At 42.0% G+C, this 17,988-nt stretch overlaps 1 protein-coding gene across 7 annotated transcripts in view; it reads right to left on the minus strand.

Annotated features, from left to right (window-relative positions):
- The window catches only part of Ano3 (anoctamin 3), a 350,025-nt gene that overhangs the window by 88,779 nt on the left and 243,258 nt on the right, over positions 1-17,988 (minus strand). For all 7 annotated transcript variants that reach the window (XM_033764063.1, XM_010603358.3, XM_010603357.2 and 4 more), the window contains 4 exons: positions 14,064-14,108; positions 6,063-6,194; positions 3,501-3,607; positions 2,347-2,402 (listed from right to left, as the gene is read on the minus strand). In XM_033764063.1, the coding sequence (XP_033619954.1) occupies positions 2,347-2,402; positions 3,501-3,607; positions 6,063-6,194; positions 14,064-14,108 (340 nt within the window). The remainder of the gene's footprint in view (positions 1-2,346; positions 2,403-3,500; positions 3,608-6,062; positions 6,195-14,063; positions 14,109-17,988) is intronic.

Below are 17,988 nucleotides of genomic sequence, written 5' to 3' on the forward strand. Positions count from 1 at the left end.
TTGTTTCAGTCAACATTCTATTTCCCAGCTGCTTCCACTTACAGTCATTTTTGTCAGCAACTGGGTTCTCTTTTGCTTGAAGCAAACCAGACTACAAGTTTCACTGTTTGGAATCTGTGGGCTGTTAATAAACACGCTATCTTCACCACTGAACAGAGAAATGGCTGCCATCTTCAGTTCAGAACTTCAGAGTCTTGGTGTGCTGTGAAGTGTGATGAGAACTTTTTATTTCATTTACAGTAGCTAAGAAAGAGAGGAAGCGTTTATCTGAAGAGGATGGGCTTCCGCCCCCTGGGTTGATGGTGTCTTACACCCCAAGAGATCTGAAATTCTACTTCAGATGAGAAATTCCAGATTTGAAGCATTTAAAAGTTACATCTTCTCCCCCAAATCTGTCAGAGGGAGTTTATAGGGCTGACTGTTTCCAGACAACACGGCTGTGAGTTCCTCCAGAGAGAGAACTCACTTCAGATGGTGGCTTGCAAGGCCCTGGAGGGTGTGTGCAGAGGCATGCAAATGAATTCGGGAGGGGTAGAAGCACAACCCACCCATAGTCGCAGAGTGTGTGTCCCTAAGGCAGTCAGGGGTCTGAATCCTGAAGATCAGACCCCCAAGGGGATGGAGGCAGACAGCCAGCTTCTGAGCATGGGGACCCCACTGGAGAAAGGTTTGTTTGTGAAAATCGGCTGAACTGTTAGACAGGCTGTCCTGAGATTTGCTAAGTAAAAGAGAGTGAAACAAAATCTCAGCTTTCTTTCCATTACTGCTGGTAATTCTTCAGATGTGCATAACTCTCCTTTCTGGCTGCTGTGGTAAATGCACAGGGCAGCAGTCCTGTACTGAGGGCCTGGAGAAGCATGTGGGTCCCGGAACACCGGCCTGACTGCTGGACTGGACCAACCGGCCGGTGAGTTTAGGGCTCCCCGGGCTGTCGGAGGTGGGCAGAGTAGAAGGAGGTAAGTCTCCAGGGTCTGCAGTGTGGCTCTCTCTGCCCTCTCTGCTTTGCCCCACCATGTCCTTCTGCCCTACTGTTTCCACCTGGGAGGTGGTCAGCCATGAATACAACCCCTGAAACTGTGAGCTAAAATAAAGCCTTTCTCCATTAAGTTGTGTAAGTCAGGTATTCTGTCCCAGTGATAGGATCCTGACCAGTGCAACAACCTTCGTGCTCACAGGATAGCCGTTTTCTCGGGTTTGATATTAAGCTGCAGCATACTTTATACATCACTGTACTAACTCTGCTGCTGAGCTTCAGTTAAACCCACTGCTCTGACTTCCCAGTCACACCTGGTACGCTGAGGAGGGGACTGAGGTAATCACTCTCGAATGCCCCGATCTCTGTCCTTCCTATGGCTTGCGCACATTCAGTGAGCACCAGGATCCCCGAGGGGCCCTCTCCTCCAGCACACACTCTTTGCCCCATTTCCGCACTGAGAATTATGTGGTCTATTGAATCCCACCAAATGGCTTCTTCCTCCCTCTAGCTGGGCATTATCCTTAATCTCAACTGGTGATAAAAATATGAGATGGGCACTCCTCACCCGCTTCAGTGATGAAGAAAGTCATGAATGGTAAAGTGGTGGTAACCGGGCCAGAGCCATGAGGTGGACTTAGTTTTCTTCTTCGTAAGCCTTGCTTTCCTTCCCACAGTGTCACTTAGAGTCATGAGACACACCAGAGTCCATTGTATTCACTTTCTACTGTGTGTACTTTATATTTCAAACATATTGCTTCCTATTCTGTTTGTATTGAGTATATAGCACTGCTATATGTATTCCATATACTAGTATTTCAACTAAACTACTGGCATAAATGGAAAAATGAATGACATTTACAACTCAGTTGTAATAGGTCCCAAGTTTCACACAAAAAGTGTCAAGTGAACTGTCAGGACACAGCCTAATTATGTAGAGAAAATTACTGTATAGAGAAGAAACCAAACTTTCTCTGCTACAAAGGCCCTCGCAGGACTTTAATTTGCTTCTCTGAATATTTTAGCACCAAATTTGGGGTAGGGTATCCGATATCCTATTACTTTTCTCTTGGCTTTATTTAGACCTGAAATTAGAATAACAGCATTTATCCCGCAAGTCTTATAGGCAGAATAATGGAAAAATATGTAGTTGAACCTAGCTTATGAGTCATGAAATTGTCTGTCAATATTATTTCTATTCTTTTGTAAACAGACGTAAAAGAATATAAGCATGGAAAATTGGTAGCTTTGTCGCAGCAGATCCCAGGCCCCGGCAGAGGCGTGTGGTCAGACTGAACTACAAAGAACACAGGATCAAGTGTTGACTTGATGAATTTAAAAAACTAAGAAGAGAAATTGTCTTTCAAAATTACCTCATGTGGGGGAAACGCGGCTATATACGAGCCATTGTTGATAAGTTTCTGGATACCTGGAAAGAGAACAGGAAAATGAAACAAGAGTTAGTTTCGACGAAGAATTTCTTCTGAGCACATATATATCCTTGGGACAAAGATTAATGGAGAATGTGGAATAACTTGTGTGTCCTCCAAAGCAACAGCACCCCAAAGTACAGCACAGCTGTGGAGGGAGCTGGTGCATCTTCCTGTGCCCACAGCACCGGCCAGTGGAGGTGAACCAGAGGACGCTGGCCTGGCTTCCCCCAGCCACGATATGACTCAGGGGACATTTTACCCCCTACTTGGGTTCATGTGAGCCAGGAACAGAAACGTGTTTTCTTCTTCAAAACAGTACAGCTTGTTCAAAAGGGAGAGAAGGAATTCTGCACTCTCCCCCAAATATTTAAAGTTGTCACTGTACTGAGGTATCTTTATTTGTTTATACCAAGACATAAGAGCACAAATAACAACTTGAGAAATCAACATCTCCTGCGCCTCTGCTAGGGCTCAGCTCAGTGGACACTGCCCAGGGAGTGGGCAGGAAAGCCTTTCCAGACATCAATTTCCATAGCTATATTACAGCAGTAGCCATATTAATAAAGAACTAGAAACAGTTGGACATCCACCACTGAGGAGTCCTTTAATTATTATGGTACAAACATTTAGTTTAGGTGTTTAAATAATTGTGATTTAGCCAATGTTTATTGTTGAATACTGTACACCTATTTATAGCAATGTTGCCAAACAGTACTTAAAGTTTGAGAAAATATTCATAAAGGCAAACTTTAAAAGACAGAACAATGTAAATAATGCATGTTTGTGTTTTGCTAGACACATGTATATTTTTATATATTTAGTAGCAATACCTATATTTCATACAAATTTGTAACAGTGAAAATTGCACTTAGAATAATTTTTATTTTATTTTTTAACCCTTCCGTGTTCATACTACTAAGGAATCATTTATCTGTTTATTTGAAAAGCTGCAAAATAGGAAGTTTATATGATTGGTATTCTGCGTGTTATATCCTCGTAATTAACGCAGGTGGAGCTTCAGCTGTTCAAACCTCAGGTGGCGATTTGTGGTATAATGCATACCACACCCCATCCGATTAAGGTCCCGTTCTTACCCACTTTGGATATCCCATTTTCGTACTTGGTGCGCTCCAGCATGTGGTAGACTATCCTGCTCCGGGTGGCATTGCTGAAGAAGGTGTCCTTATTGTTTATTATGAAGCTGTGAAGATAAAAGGGGTCCCTTTTACCATTCTGAGCAGAGCACAGAGACCAGCCACAGTCCCAAGTCCCTGGGAAACCATCCATCTCTTTTCTCCATGAAAGCTAACGCCTGTAAAATATAGTGATTCTGAAGAGAAATCCTTCTCTTAAAAAACCGATTGACACAGAGTAAAAAGACTTCATAGAAAATGCAAGGCATTATGGAATATTCATGTTGCTATCTTCTTTGAGTTTATCGGGAAGTTTAAGTGTTCTCATTTTTTTTTTTAATTTAGCATGGAACAAGGGGAGAACAGATTGCTCACTAGTTCACATGAATTTTGCATTACCTAAAGCGATGCAGTTCCAAGTAGAATGAGGTAAAAGCTGATACTGTCCCTCCATGCCACAGTCTGCAGCCCAGCTCATCTGGTTCTTAGGGTTTAGCAATGAGCAGGAGCTCGCCATTCGCCTCCGTGTCCTCCATGGTTCCCATGTGTGAAGATGACCGGAGGGAACATGAGAGGATCAAGGATACAAAGAGCAAAGGAGTGAAGGGACGGCCTTAGCATTTATTTTATGGTGTGCTGCAGCCTCAAGCAGGGAGGAAGGGATAGAGGGACGGAGGGAGGGAGGGAGGAGGGGGAAAAAAGAGCGTACTAGGTCTCCGCTCAGATCTGAGCCTTCCTGTTTCCGGCGATTTATCTGAGCCCTCGATACAGCACCACGGGTCTCGTGTCAGGCTCCAAGTCCCCGAGTGTCAGGTCTTCGCCGCCCTTTGCCTCCTCTTCACTCTCTGTATTCAGGGTCCAGGAGACACTTACGGGACTGTCCGGCCCCCCTGTCCTGCCGTGGCCTCCTGCGTAGTCCCTACCTCACCAGTTAACCCCTGGCTTCTGAAGCGCTGCTCTGAGCCTCACAGTCCTGCTCTGTTTGAGCACTTCCGTTGCTCTCCATTGTGAGCACAGTTACATTTCTCATTTTCTCCAAAGTCTCTCCATACGCGGATGGAATCAAGCCTTTAATCCTTTCCTGCAGCTTTGGCTTCTGGTATCTGATCATCCATCAAGTTGTGTGATTTTCCATCACATTAAAAAACACTGGTTTACGGCAGCAGATTTTGCTCTCTTTAGTATTTGCTCCTCCTCCTCTCCCTACTTTCCTGCCTACTCCTTTCATGCTGTAAAGGGGCTCTCTCCCTGAGCCTCTACCCCAAATGTGGCCCGCCTTTGTTTTTTGTTTTGCAAAACCTGGACCTTGTTTGTGTCTTTCATAGCACATTGGTCTTACTCAGCCTTGTTGCATCTGATCTGCTCAGCTGTGTGCTATCACGGCACCTGAGCCCCTCAGGACTCTGACGTCTGTTGCTTCATCTCTGCCCTTCCCTCGGCAGAGTCAGGGGCCCCTTGTGGCAGGTGGCAGAAGAATTCCCAGCACTCTGATGTTCCCTTCGCCCTCGGGCAGACTGGCACTTCCGAACAAAGGTTTCATGAGCGGAGAACTTGATATTTTCATGGAGTTCAGTGTGCAGGCAAGATGACACAAGCGAGGAGAAAGTCAAATTCAAGATAACGGCCGTGAAGTAAACTGAAATAGCACAGAAGCCTAGAAAATGACTGGGACAGGGGATGATGGTGCAGCGTAGAGAGAAAGCCCCTCTGAAGCGGAGATGTTGGAGCGGGAGCGGATGGAAAAGCTGTCTCTAGATCCACTGCCAAAGCTGGCAATGGAGTAAAGAAAATACTCAGGAAGGAAGGCTTTCCGTGATCGCTGGCTGCATCACAGGTTTGGCAGTGGAACTGTTTCATCCCTCAACTTCCAAACTGCCAAATACAGGCTAATCGGGCTGGTATGAGCACTGCACTACATTGTACAAGTACCACAAAAGCAGAAACTGTGACACCATCCCCTTTAAACCCTCAAGTGTCCCACGGAGGATTCAACAAAAATTATTTGACTAAATACTTGAATAAATAATGTACACATAAATACATAAATACATATTTAAGCAGAGTCTTGCAATATTCCCTAAGGAGATTCTCACCTTTATTTAATAAGCTCAAAGCAAAACGGATGGTTTAGTTAATGAGCATATTAGTTGACTTCAATTATTGTGTTTAATAATTTACTAATGAGAGCGATCTATCATTTACAGAAAGTCTGTCATTATTACCATTATTGTTATTTTAACTGAGCAACCTATTGACATTCAATAATTTTGAGAACTAAGAGCAAGACTAGCAGCTGTGGATTTATAATTAAGTATTTGCTCCTGGAATGTCTCTACATTTATAAAATTAATAGAGAATAATGGTTGTTTATTGTTCATAAGTTTGGGGTGCATTGCAATACAATGATGTGCCCTGTGACCTTCGAGCTGAAAAATCACATTGGCCCCAGGTGTTGTTATTCTATATACAAAGCCCAAGTGATGAGAGGCACACAGACAGCTGGGAGAACAAGGTGGAACTCACTGGTGAATCCGGGCTCGGCTGAAAGGCCCAGTATAACAATCAGACTCCTCCAACTCTGGGAACGCTGACTTGTCGAGAACCATCGGGTTTTGGGACATCCACTTTTTGATTCTTTTAAAATAATTCTGTACCCTGGAACAAAGACACACATTCAAATTAGATTAGGCTGTAGTGTTCCATGAAGGTTCCCTCAACTATCAAAGAAAGAATTCCAGAAAGACAGAGAGCACTCTCCACAAACTACTCACTAAATGGGCATTGCTTCTGTTCCCTCACCGAACACATAATTAGCAAAAGAAAACAAACACTGCAACGATTTAAACTCTCGGAAAGACTATGTATCCACTTGAATAAAGTGGATGAAAACATCCAAGAGTCCCCACACATAAAGATGGCGGTAGGACAGAGCACGGAAAGAGCAGTGTGATATAAGGCTGTGTATCTGTGTGCACATGTCCCGCTCTCTGTGTAGAGAGGGATTACTCTCTTATTCTTTTAAAAAGAAACCAGCCATGTGCCGCCACCACACAATAGGAGACTGAAAAGACAGAAAAGCTCACACTCATAAGTTGTTGCATCCAGGTCCCCCTACAACCAAAGAAGAGGCACAGTGCCTCGAGGGCCTATTTGGATCTTGGAGACAACACATTCTTCCCTGAGGTGTCTTACTCTGGCCCATTTATTAAGTGACGTGGAAAGATACTGGTTTTGAGTGGGGCCCAGAACAGGAAAAGGCTCTGCAGCAGGTCCAGGAGGCTGTGTGGGCTGCTGGCCTGCGTATGACCCGGGAGATCCAATGGTACCTGAAGGTCACTGTCAGGTAGAGATGCTGTTGGGAGCCTCTGGCAGCCCCCATGGGTGAGTCACAGCGGAAGTCTTTGGGACTTTGAGAGAGGCTCTGCCCTCATCTGTAGACAACTACCCTCCCTTTGAGAAACAGCTGTTGATCTGCTACAGGGCCCTAGTGGAAACTGAACGCTTGACCGTGGGACACCAGGTCAGCACACAACCTGCATTGCTCATCATGAGCTGGGTATCATCTGATGCACTGAGTTCTAAGGTTGGAGGTGCACAGCAACAGTCCAACATTCAGCGGAAATGGTATTTATGTGATCAAACCAGAGCAGGTCCAGAGGGTACAAGAAAATTATACGAGGAGGATGCCCAGATACGTATGGCTCCTATGCCTGCTCTATTGCTCTATTCTGCTTCCCAGCATGCACCTGTGGCCTCATGGGGTGTACCGCATGATTAGCTGTCAGAGGAAGAGAAGCTAGGCCCTGGTCTATGGATGGCTCTGCACCTTGTGCAGGCACCACCTGCAAGTGGACAGCTGCAGCATTACAGCACCTTTCCAGGACATCCCTGAAGGACAGAGATGAAGGGAAATCATCGCAGAGGGCAGAACTTTGGGCAGTGCACTGTAGTACATTTTGCCTAGAAGGAGAAATGGCCAGATGTGCAACTTTTTGATTCATGGGCTGTAGCAATGGTCCAGCCAGATGGTCAGGAACTTGGAAGAAACATGACTGGAAAAAAATGGTGACAAAGATATTCATGGGGGAAGAGGTATGTGGATAGGCCTCTCCATGTGGGCCAGGGATGTGAAAATATTTATTTCCCATGTGAATGCTCACCAAAAGGTTACCCCAGCATAACAGTCAAGTGGATAAGCTGACTCATTCTGTGGGTAATGGACAACCTCCTTCTCCAGCCACCACTGTCACTGCCCAGAGGGCCCATGAGCAGAGTGGCCATGGCGGCAGGGATGGAGGTTATGCATGGGCTCAGCAACACGGACTCCCACTCAGCAAGGCTGATTTGGTTACAGCCACTGCTGAATGACCAGTGTGCAAGTAACAGAGACGAACACCGAGACCCTGATATGGCCCCATTCCCCAGGGTGATCGACTTGGACCTGGTGGCAGGTGGATTATATTGGACCACCTCCATCATGGAAAGGACTATGCTTTGTCGTCACTGCATAGACACATATTCTGGGTATGGATTTATCCTCCTTACATGTAATGCTTCTGCCAAAACTATCATCTGTGGACTCACAGGAAGCCTTATCCACTGTCATGGAATTCCATATAGCATTGACTTGGACCAAGGAACATATTTTATGATGAAAGAAGTGAGGCAATGGGCTCACTCTCATGGAATTCGCTGGTCTTACCGTGTTCCTCACTATCAGGAAGTGGCTGGATTGATAGAAAGACACAGTTGAAGACACAGTTACAGCACCAGCTTGCAGGGCTGGGGCAGGGTTCTTCAAAGGCTGTGTGTGCTTTGAATCAGCATCCATTATATGGCACCACATCTCTCATAGCCAGGATTCATGGGTCCAGGAATCCAGGGGTGGAAGAGGGAGTGGTACCACACACCATTACCCCCAGTGATTCACTAGCAACATTTTTGCTTCCTGTTCCCAAAACCTTATGTTCGGCTGTCTTAGAAGTCTTAGTTCCAGAGGGTGAAAGACTTGTACCAGGAAGCACAACGATATCACTGAACTGGAAGCTAAGACTTCTCCCTGGTCATTTTGATCTCCTTATACCTCTGAGGAAACAAGCTAAAAATGAAGTCACAGTATTGGCAGGAGGATCAACTATCAGGAGAAATTGGACCATTACTCCACAATAGAGGAAAGGAAGAATATACCTGGAGCACTGGAGATCCTTTGGGCTACCTCCTAGTATTACCACACCGTTATTAAAGTTAATGAGAAACTACAACAACCCAACCCAGGCTGGATGATAAATGGTCCAGACCCTTCAGGACTGAAGGTGTGGTGACCCCACCAGGGAAAAAAACAAGACTTGTTGAGGTGCTTTGCTGAAGGCCAAGGGAACACAGAAAGGGGGTAGAAGCAGGTAGTTCTAAACACCAGCTGTGACCCTGTGATCAGCTACAGGAACCAGGACTGTAATTCTACTATCTCTCTCCTAATATGGTTCTCATGCAATACAATGTTTATAGACCTAATACTGGTTCTTAAGGGGAGTTAAACTGATATTGCAATGTTCAAGTTATGAAGAGTTAAGAGTAAGCATCACCCGAAAAAAACTTGCTTTCTATTCTGGGGAAGGAAGTAGTGAATTTCCATTTGTCCACAGGATAGTTATAATAAGTTAGGTGTAATTATGAGCTCATCTTTGTATCCGGAGAGTCATTTAAAGAAATGTCTGGTTGCCAACTTGACAAGGGCTAGACTGTGATGGCGGATTGAGTGTGTCAACTCTAGAAGTGAAGTCAGTTCAGAGAAGCTTAGCTAAATCAGCTCAGCAGTTCCATGCCCTAGAGTGTGGAGGACCTGCCCTAAGGTGAGTTATCACCTGCATGCTATGAAGGGGCAATGGGGAAGGATGGATCTGCCTCTGTTCCCTTGGAGAAGCCCCCATCTTCTCCTTCACCTTGGTTGTCATCTCCTGGCTTCCAGGGCAGACTCTTGGGCTTCTAGTGCAGACCCATCACCCTCCTGATTTGCACTCACATGGGACTGCAGTGAGCTCCTAACCTTTGACTAAATCGTTCAGTCTCCAGCCTGCAGATGGACCCTCCACTCTCTTCCTCATCTGACTCTGTGGGCGGCCATGGCAAGCCAATCTTGCAAATTCAAATATATTTGTATATCTTCTGTTATATCTGTTCCTCTAGTAAGCATTGACTGACACAGAGTAGGAAGAGGGATTTTGAAATCAAGCAAAACAGGGTTAGAACAGAGCTCTGCATTGTAGTATAGCAGTGAACCTGTACGAGTTACTAAACTGGCTGTTTCCTTAGTGTCTGAGTCAAAAAATAAAAATAATACTGACTTCACTGGAGAGTTGCAAATTGGCCTTTTCCTTTAAAGCTGATCGTTAATAAAAAGGAAACTTGAGACAGAGCTTTGCCATACATCTCAGACTTGCAAAGAGTGAATGGCCGGAACATGTTGCTAAAATGCAGACGCTGACATATCAGGGCCTGGCATGGGGCCTGGGGTCCTGCATTGCCGAGTTGCTCCTAGGGGATGCCTGTGCTGCTGTGAACTGTGTGTGCTGAGAGTGACAAGTTTGCCGCAGACATGGGCAGATCCTACATCGGGGCACTGTTTGGGGAATTGGACATCAGGACATTTTGGGCCAGTATAAATGGAAGTCATAACTATAGGGTGCAAATATCTATGCATCGATTCGAATCACTTTCATCTTCCCGAGAATAAAGAAGTAGATAGGAGAGATAGACCTCAGAAATGGATTCTGAATGTCTGAATTCTAAATTATCATAGTACCTACACACACACACACACACACACACACACACACACACACACACACCACGTGGTGTTTACATGCTCTGAAGTTCTTTGGGCAATTTTTGGCTTCGTCTACAATAGTAATTAGAAATAATACAACAGAATATGTTCCTACACAAATACAACACATCACAGTATTTATTCGGCCAACACTTTGGAGTTCAATAAAAGAAAAACTAGGGCAGTTATGGGCAGGCACCTGACACTGTATCTTAAGAATTATTGCATTTCAAATTTATCATAGGAAAATTATGAGGTGAAATTGCAATAAAATCAAATTGTGATGCAAAGCTTGGGATGTAAAAATTGAGTTCGTTTCATGGCCAGGGAAGACTATCAGTTAGACAGGAAGCCGTTTTGGGATTTGGAGGAACAGCAGCCTGCATTTCATGTCTAAAACAGTAGAAAGGCAGCACCAGAGGTGTTCACTTCGATGCTGCTCATTATAACACCAGCTTCATAATTTGTCAAATATCACTGTTTCCCAGAGGCCAGTGCCCGGGCACAGAGAAAATATATAAACTATGCAGCAATTACTCTAATTTTTAAAATTTAGCATTGCTTTTTTAATATGCAAGATGAGTATCATGCTGCTTAATTTGCAAGTCTTTGAAATTGGACAACACATTTCCAATCTTTGAACTTCAAGTTCCTGAGATCTAAAGAGAGGAAATTATTCCATCTGTTCTATTTCATTAAGTGGCCAGGGAAACCAAATCAAAGCATGTATTCCTCTGTGATCAGAAAATGTCAATGTACTTTAAGACTCAAGAACTTACTATCTTTGACAAAATCACAAATAAGAAACAGAGGTGAGATTTTAAACTTTTAAAAGATATGAAGGAAAGGACTGTCACACTATCACTTACTTTATTGGCCCAAACTACACATATTATCTCTTACTTTTCCCCCTGTGTTTCTCGTGAAGGGGTAAAGTGACATCTGATGGGGAGGTGGGGTCACTCCTGCATCTGACTACTGGGATGATAAGACCCAGTTTATTAATTTCTTTGCACCTCACTTTGCTCATCTTTTAAGTGGAAAGCTACTTTAAGAACTAAATTGATAATGTCTCGCAGTTCCGTGCACAGCACACAGTATGTACTCAAATATTTGAGACAGTAATGAGACAGAGGAGAATCAGAAGTAGTTTTACAATTCTACTGCTAAAGCTATCACCACCTCACCACCAATGTCATCTGATAGACAATCGACACTGCAATAATCATTTATCGTGTTGGGCTTTTTGCAAACTCAACACTGTGGTTTAATGTGAAGGTGAATTCTACAGAGCTTTATAAAATAAACTTTGCCAGGGCCAGGGATTTAGGTCAGTGTGCCAGTGCCTGCCTGGCAAGCACCAGGTCCCAAATTGGATTCCCAGTACTGAAAAATAAAATAAACTTTGCCAAAATGAGGGGAAAGAGAGGTCTGTGGAAATTGAATATAAATCTAGATCAAAGGGCTGGGAGAACTGGATTAGGTCACACACTTGGCCAAGCCAGCTGTGAAAGCTGGGGCAGGAGTGTAGATGTAGTTGCTATAAGGAAATTATTTCTTTCTACCCATGTTCATGGGTAGAAAAATCTGCTTTTCTTTGTTCTGCCTTCCTTGTGGGCTATTTTGAAGATGTTTTAACACTTGAATGTGAAAATGCCTTATAAATAAAAAGTAAATCTCAGCAATACACAAAACTGTGTTTATTTCCTTTCCATCTGCCTGGGGAAATGATGATCTTCAAAAGCCAGGCAGTACCCCGGCCTTGTGTGTACTGGTTACTACTAACCCATGGACAAGACGTCTTTCCTCCTCGGAGAAAGGAAATGCACAGGTTAAGTAGAATGGGAGCATTTGATGTTAACCTTCCACTTTACAAAATATGCTCGGACTATGTTTTACAATTTTATATTCCTAATGGCTTTATACTACACACACACACACACACACACACACACACATACACACACACACCCCTGAATTTTTCTTCTATAAAGATAAAGTTTAGGAAAAAAATACAGTCATTTTCTTAACGGAATATACATATTTAAGTAAATAACAAATTTTTTCACTTGAAAATGCTGTGACATTTTATAAGCTTCTCTATTATTTGTTACCTATATTTATAACACAAAATGTATAGAGATAGCACGTGGTCTTCCTGCTATAGGATTCATTTTTCTAGCTTCCTTGGAAGGTTGAGCAAAATAGGAAAAAACCCACTATTTTTCACACTTTAAAATGTTTCTTTAGGATTTGGTGCAATAGACATATTTATTATGCATTCTTAGTGCAAGTTCACTGTAAAACTAAACTAGGACAGCAAACATAAATAGACTTTTGGTGAGACTTTTTTTTTTTTAGTCTCTACAAGAAAGATGCCTGTTCAATATACAACACGGCCCACTACAGCTACTTACAGTGTCTCATGTTCATGCTAAGGCAAAAACACTAAAGTTACACAACAGATTTATCAGATAACATGGAAGAGGCATACACACACAGCAAAATGAGGAAAACTTGTAGTCATAAGTGTATGTAATAGAATAGTCCAATGACTTCAATTTTATTATATAAAAGTGGCTGAAATTTATTACATAGATCTGGATCAAAAATTCACATAGGAAATGATGAAAATTCATTCTGAGTCAAAGCACTAACTTTGACAGAACTAAATGACTACTAAGAAGCATCATTAAAGTTTTTTAAAAATCATTTTTGTACTAATTTTTGTACTGTTAATTCTAATTTCAAGGATTCTTTCCTCCATGATTTGCTCTTCTTATCATCAAATCCTACCACACATCAATTTCTTGTTTCAAGGAGGTTCACCTTCTCCTATTAAGATTGCTACATTTTAAATTATATCCAGCAATTTCCTTGGAGGAGAAAAAAAACAGTTCCTTGAGTCTGTTCCTAAAATTCAGGCTCTGTAATTTTTCTAGCGTTTGTGTCATTCCGACTCAGAATATCATACACATCCTTCAGTGGAGTGCACTATACCTCATTCCCCCACTTTGTCTTTGTTAACTGATTCTTTTCAATGAGAAAGAAAATAGCCACATATATGAAATATTTTGTTTGAGCATTCACTAAACAGAAGTCCATTTTTTCCAGTTAAACAGCACCACTGTGGTTCAGGGGGAAGAGTTTCTCCTGTGTCCAAGTGAAGGTTTCATTAATTTCTTTTCTACAATGGCTCTTATTCCAATAGGTAAGAGAGGCAGTTTAGACCTGGAGAATAATGCTAGGCCTGAAAGGCGAAAGATATCCCAGGCCCCTGGTAACGCCTGACGACTCTAGCATGCTACTCTTACATTAGAGTTAGGGGTAAATAAGCAAAATGGCTTGACTGGTCTAGATCTTTGTTGGTTTGTGGTTCTACTACTCTAGCCTGCTGTCAGGTACCCAGCGGTCCTGGTTCTGCAGACTTTTTTTTTAAATTAAAATCTCTTAATATGCTAATAGACAATTAAAATCCTCCCTCCATAATACTGTCGCAGGAGGATGCAGGAATAGTGATAATAAACACAGTGGTAGCACAGAGATATCTGATTATAAGCATTATTCCATTTGGTACAGGTCACTGATCAAAATCAGTGGAAATTTCATCCTCGAATTTACAGCTGCTGATATGAGTAATCAAATGTCTTTTTTTCCAAGTCACCAATTAATCATAAAGGAAGTATACATCACCCACCAACCTGCCCATTGATTTGTTCCTTCCATCAGAATAATAGCATTTTTTCCTGAAAAAGAAAAAATAGAAATCAGCTGAAGAAAGTCACAGGAAAGCACAATGAAGTTAGTGACCCACACCATGAAATAATATTGGATATTTCCACAAATCAAGTTCTGTATGCTTAAAAATTTGACTAGATTTGACTTGAAGTAAGCTTTGAATATACAAACAAGTAATATATATCATTTTAATTTCAGAATCTATTACTTATACCAAAACTCTTTAAAATTGACAGGCCCTCTCTGAATATATTATTTTAATTCTCTTTTTAAAGGAGTTATTGTCTGCTAACCAGATAACTTGTTTCCATGTTATATGAAATCTTCTGTCCATCCACCCATCCACCTAAACATATTTTTAAAAAATCCTTCTGACTTTCTAAAAAAACAGAAGGTTATAACCACTAAAAATGTAAAGAAAATGGATAGTCTCTGTCTTCAGGGAGCTTCCTTTGAGGTTGAGATAGCAAGTGATTAGTTACACCAAAGCGTGAAGGTGTGGGAAAAGGTGTTACTGAAATACACAGGAAGGGGACCTCAACTAATTTCTGTGGGTAGAGGAGGAAGGAGATGGCAAGCCACTAGAGGATGTGCTCTCTTGAGTCAGGGCTGGGAGTAAACTTCTAGATAATGTGGTTGTAGCTGGCATTTTAGATATGGTGGTGGAATTTGAGATGGTTAAGGGGGCAAGGGCAACAATTGTATGACTGAAGGAACTGCAAGTAATTAGGTTATAGCTAAAGTATATGTTGCAAGTTGAGGACAGCCAAAAGAGAAGCCCCGAAGATGAACAAAGGACCTACGGTGAAGGGCCCTAGAACCAAGGCTAAGAATTTTGGATGAAAACCAATGGGGAGCTAGTATTTTAAGAGGGGCACAGCAGGCCTGGTTCAGGGGAAAGTAAACATCTGGTGGCAGAGGTTAATTTACCAGCTAGTTGATTTTTTTCTGCATGTTCACATTGGATTAATTCAGAGCTATATTTGTGTCCTTCAACTCCTGGGAGCATTCTGCCCTGAACATTTAGTAAACAATGTTTCCACAACAACAACGTCTATAAATGTAGAAACTGGTTTTAAATAAGTTTTGGCATCAACAAAGAAATGCAGGAACTAGAGTAATGGGAGACAATGTTTACGGTTATGATCACCAGTGGGAAATGTGGTAAGGAGTATTAGGAAGGCATCAGGGGAGGAGGTGGGCTAGCATAGCCCTGCTGCCCCTGTAGACTGCTGCTGTCTGAAATAATTCTCTCAAATATTTTTAGGATTATATGGTTTGGTTTCATACATGCTTTGGGAGAAATAAAAAAAGGACAAAGTCATACAGTATGAATATATGTACTTTTAAAATCAATTGTAAGAGCAAATGACAACTAAAAGTTCAACAAATTCTCCCTCTTAAAAGGAAAGACATCTCTCCTCCCTCCCTCATCTTCTTAGAGTGCTTACTCCTGCAGACCCCGCCTGATAAGCACCTTTTCCTCTCTTTGAAATGTGTACAAATCCTTTAGAAGATCTAATGGGGGCTTTTACCAGCGTTGAGACCCAGGATGTCTGCCTGAGGACCAAGAGCCATCTCTGAGTGCAAAGTTCAGTGGAGAAAGCACCCATCTCCAGTGTGAATGGGAGGGCAGCCTGAATTTGGTGGACGTCTGGCTCCAACTTGTAAAAACTACCTAGAGTACCCCCAACTTACAGATATGAACAGTTTTATTTTTGTTTTGTTTGCAGCCAGCAACACCCAAGTCCCTGATAAGTGGTGTTGTTCAGGCCTCTTACACTAGGGCTCCTTGCTGTGGATCTTGAGAACTCCTGTGCAATGGGCTCTATCTGACTGGTTATATAAAAGATTGAGGTGATTTTCAGCTTTCCAATCCCTTGTGACTTCCTCTGACCGCGTTTAATGTTTGTTTAGTAAGATTGCTCTCTTTCTTTTCCATTTTTGTGGAACAGTTGTCCTGTGTCGAGGGAGGTTTGAATTATATATTCCCACACAATATATGCTCTATTTTCTAACCATCAGCAACCTGCATATATGAACCTCCAGCACCGAATTCTTTAATACTCCACCTGGCAACTGCTCTGTCAACTTCTGTAGCAGCTTTCTGGTTCTTTAGTGCTCTTGTTCCTGAATTGCCCATTATTAAGATTCTGCTGTTTTATACCTTATGCTGGGGCTGCACTCACCTTCCTATGTAACCATGACAACAATTCCCTAAAATTAAAAGTAAATAATTATCTAAATCAGTATTTACTGCCAGTTTCAGGAGGTCAGTGCCTCAGAGGAGATGACTGAGCCATCTGGAGGGAGGACCAAAGACGATTTCCTTTACTTCTGTCCATGACGCAGACCTGTGCCCTGAAGGTTTCGGTTTTATTTTTGAGTGAGGGGTCCTTTGGAAAAGCAAAAATCTAAGCTAAGTCTTATTTGTAGAAGAAGTGTTCTCAGTGTTTTAGATCATCAAGCCCTACTATTATAGTATTTGTGGGGCAACAATAAACTTGAGGAGAAAATGGGAGACTGGTCCCATCGAGAGCCGAGCCTGAGATGTACTGGACAGCAGAAGTATCTTCAAAGGCATTGACTCTTTTCATGTACGAGAGAGCTAAAAATCAAGAGCAGAAGCCCTCGAGTCAAAAGCAAAGTGCTAAAATGGGGTTTGATTTTCCTGGAATGCAGCATCTACAGGCTACTGCCACCAGACGTGACAGAAACAGTGTGAACTACTGCAACCTCCAACACGTTCTGTGGTAATTCTGCAATTTAAAGTTCCATAGAATAGCTTGACTTATTTTGGGAAGGAATATCAGGAAAGAAGAAGTGGCCAGAAAATCGAAGTGCAACATTTTACAGATGTACGCAAGCAGAAATTTAGATAAAATATTGCAGGCTGGAGTCCAAGAAGCAGAAAACGTTTACAGAAAAGATAATACTAATAAGGCTTTCTGAGTAAATGTGCAGGTTTTCTTTGGGGGAACCAATAGATCTCAAAGATAAATAATTGCATATGATGTCCCAGGTAAAGATTTTTATACAAAAAAATTTAAAAGATCTTGTTCTAAAAAGAGACATGGCTTTTCCTATTTAAATTCTTGGCTGCTTTGGAATAATTGCCCCTCCTTTTCCCTGGGAGATTGCTTCCAGGCTCCTTTGCATATAGAAATCTGCAGATGTTCCACTTCTTCATAGTAGAAGATGCAGTATTTGCACCTGTCCTATGGACCTTCACCTGCAAGTGCTAGAACATGTCTAAGTTAGTTATAATAATTAATACAATGACAATGCTATGCAAATAGTCAATGTATTACTGAGGGACTAATAACTGAGAAGTTTGTACATGTTCAATGTAGAGAATTATTTTTAAATATTTTTAATTGGTGGTTGGAATGCATGAGTTAGGGGCAGCAACTGTATCTTAATTTTTAGACATTTCTTGAATGCAATGAGTTGGCATTTGGTGATTAGATTTGCCATCAAAGAAACCTTTTGCTTCAGTCTGTGCTTAAGTAGAATTCTCTTGTTATATGCTGGCCGCAAGCCTATTTATAAATAAATGAGAAGTCAGATACTAAGGAGTTAGTTAGTGCTACATCTATTATTTAAACCCATCTGGAAGATGCTCCCAAACAACCCTATGTTTCACCATTTTTCAAACTCTTTTACCATCGACACTGGCATTGGATGGAAATGAGGGAAAAACTACATTGTATAACTGCCTTTTGAAATTTACAAAACTTGTAAGGAATATTAAAACATTAAAATCTCCAAGACAAAATGTGTCATTGGTATCAGTATCATTTAGGATCCTTGTTAAAAATGCACATACCCAATGCAATACCATCTGAGGTTTTTTTTTTTTTTTTTTTTTTTTTTTTTTTTTTTTTT

This window comes from Fukomys damarensis, unplaced genomic scaffold (genome assembly GCF_012274545.1).
Source record: "Fukomys damarensis isolate Sample0158 unplaced genomic scaffold, DMR_v1.0_HiC HiC_scaffold_16, whole genome shotgun sequence".
NCBI lineage: Eukaryota > Metazoa > Chordata > Mammalia > Rodentia > Bathyergidae > Fukomys > Fukomys damarensis.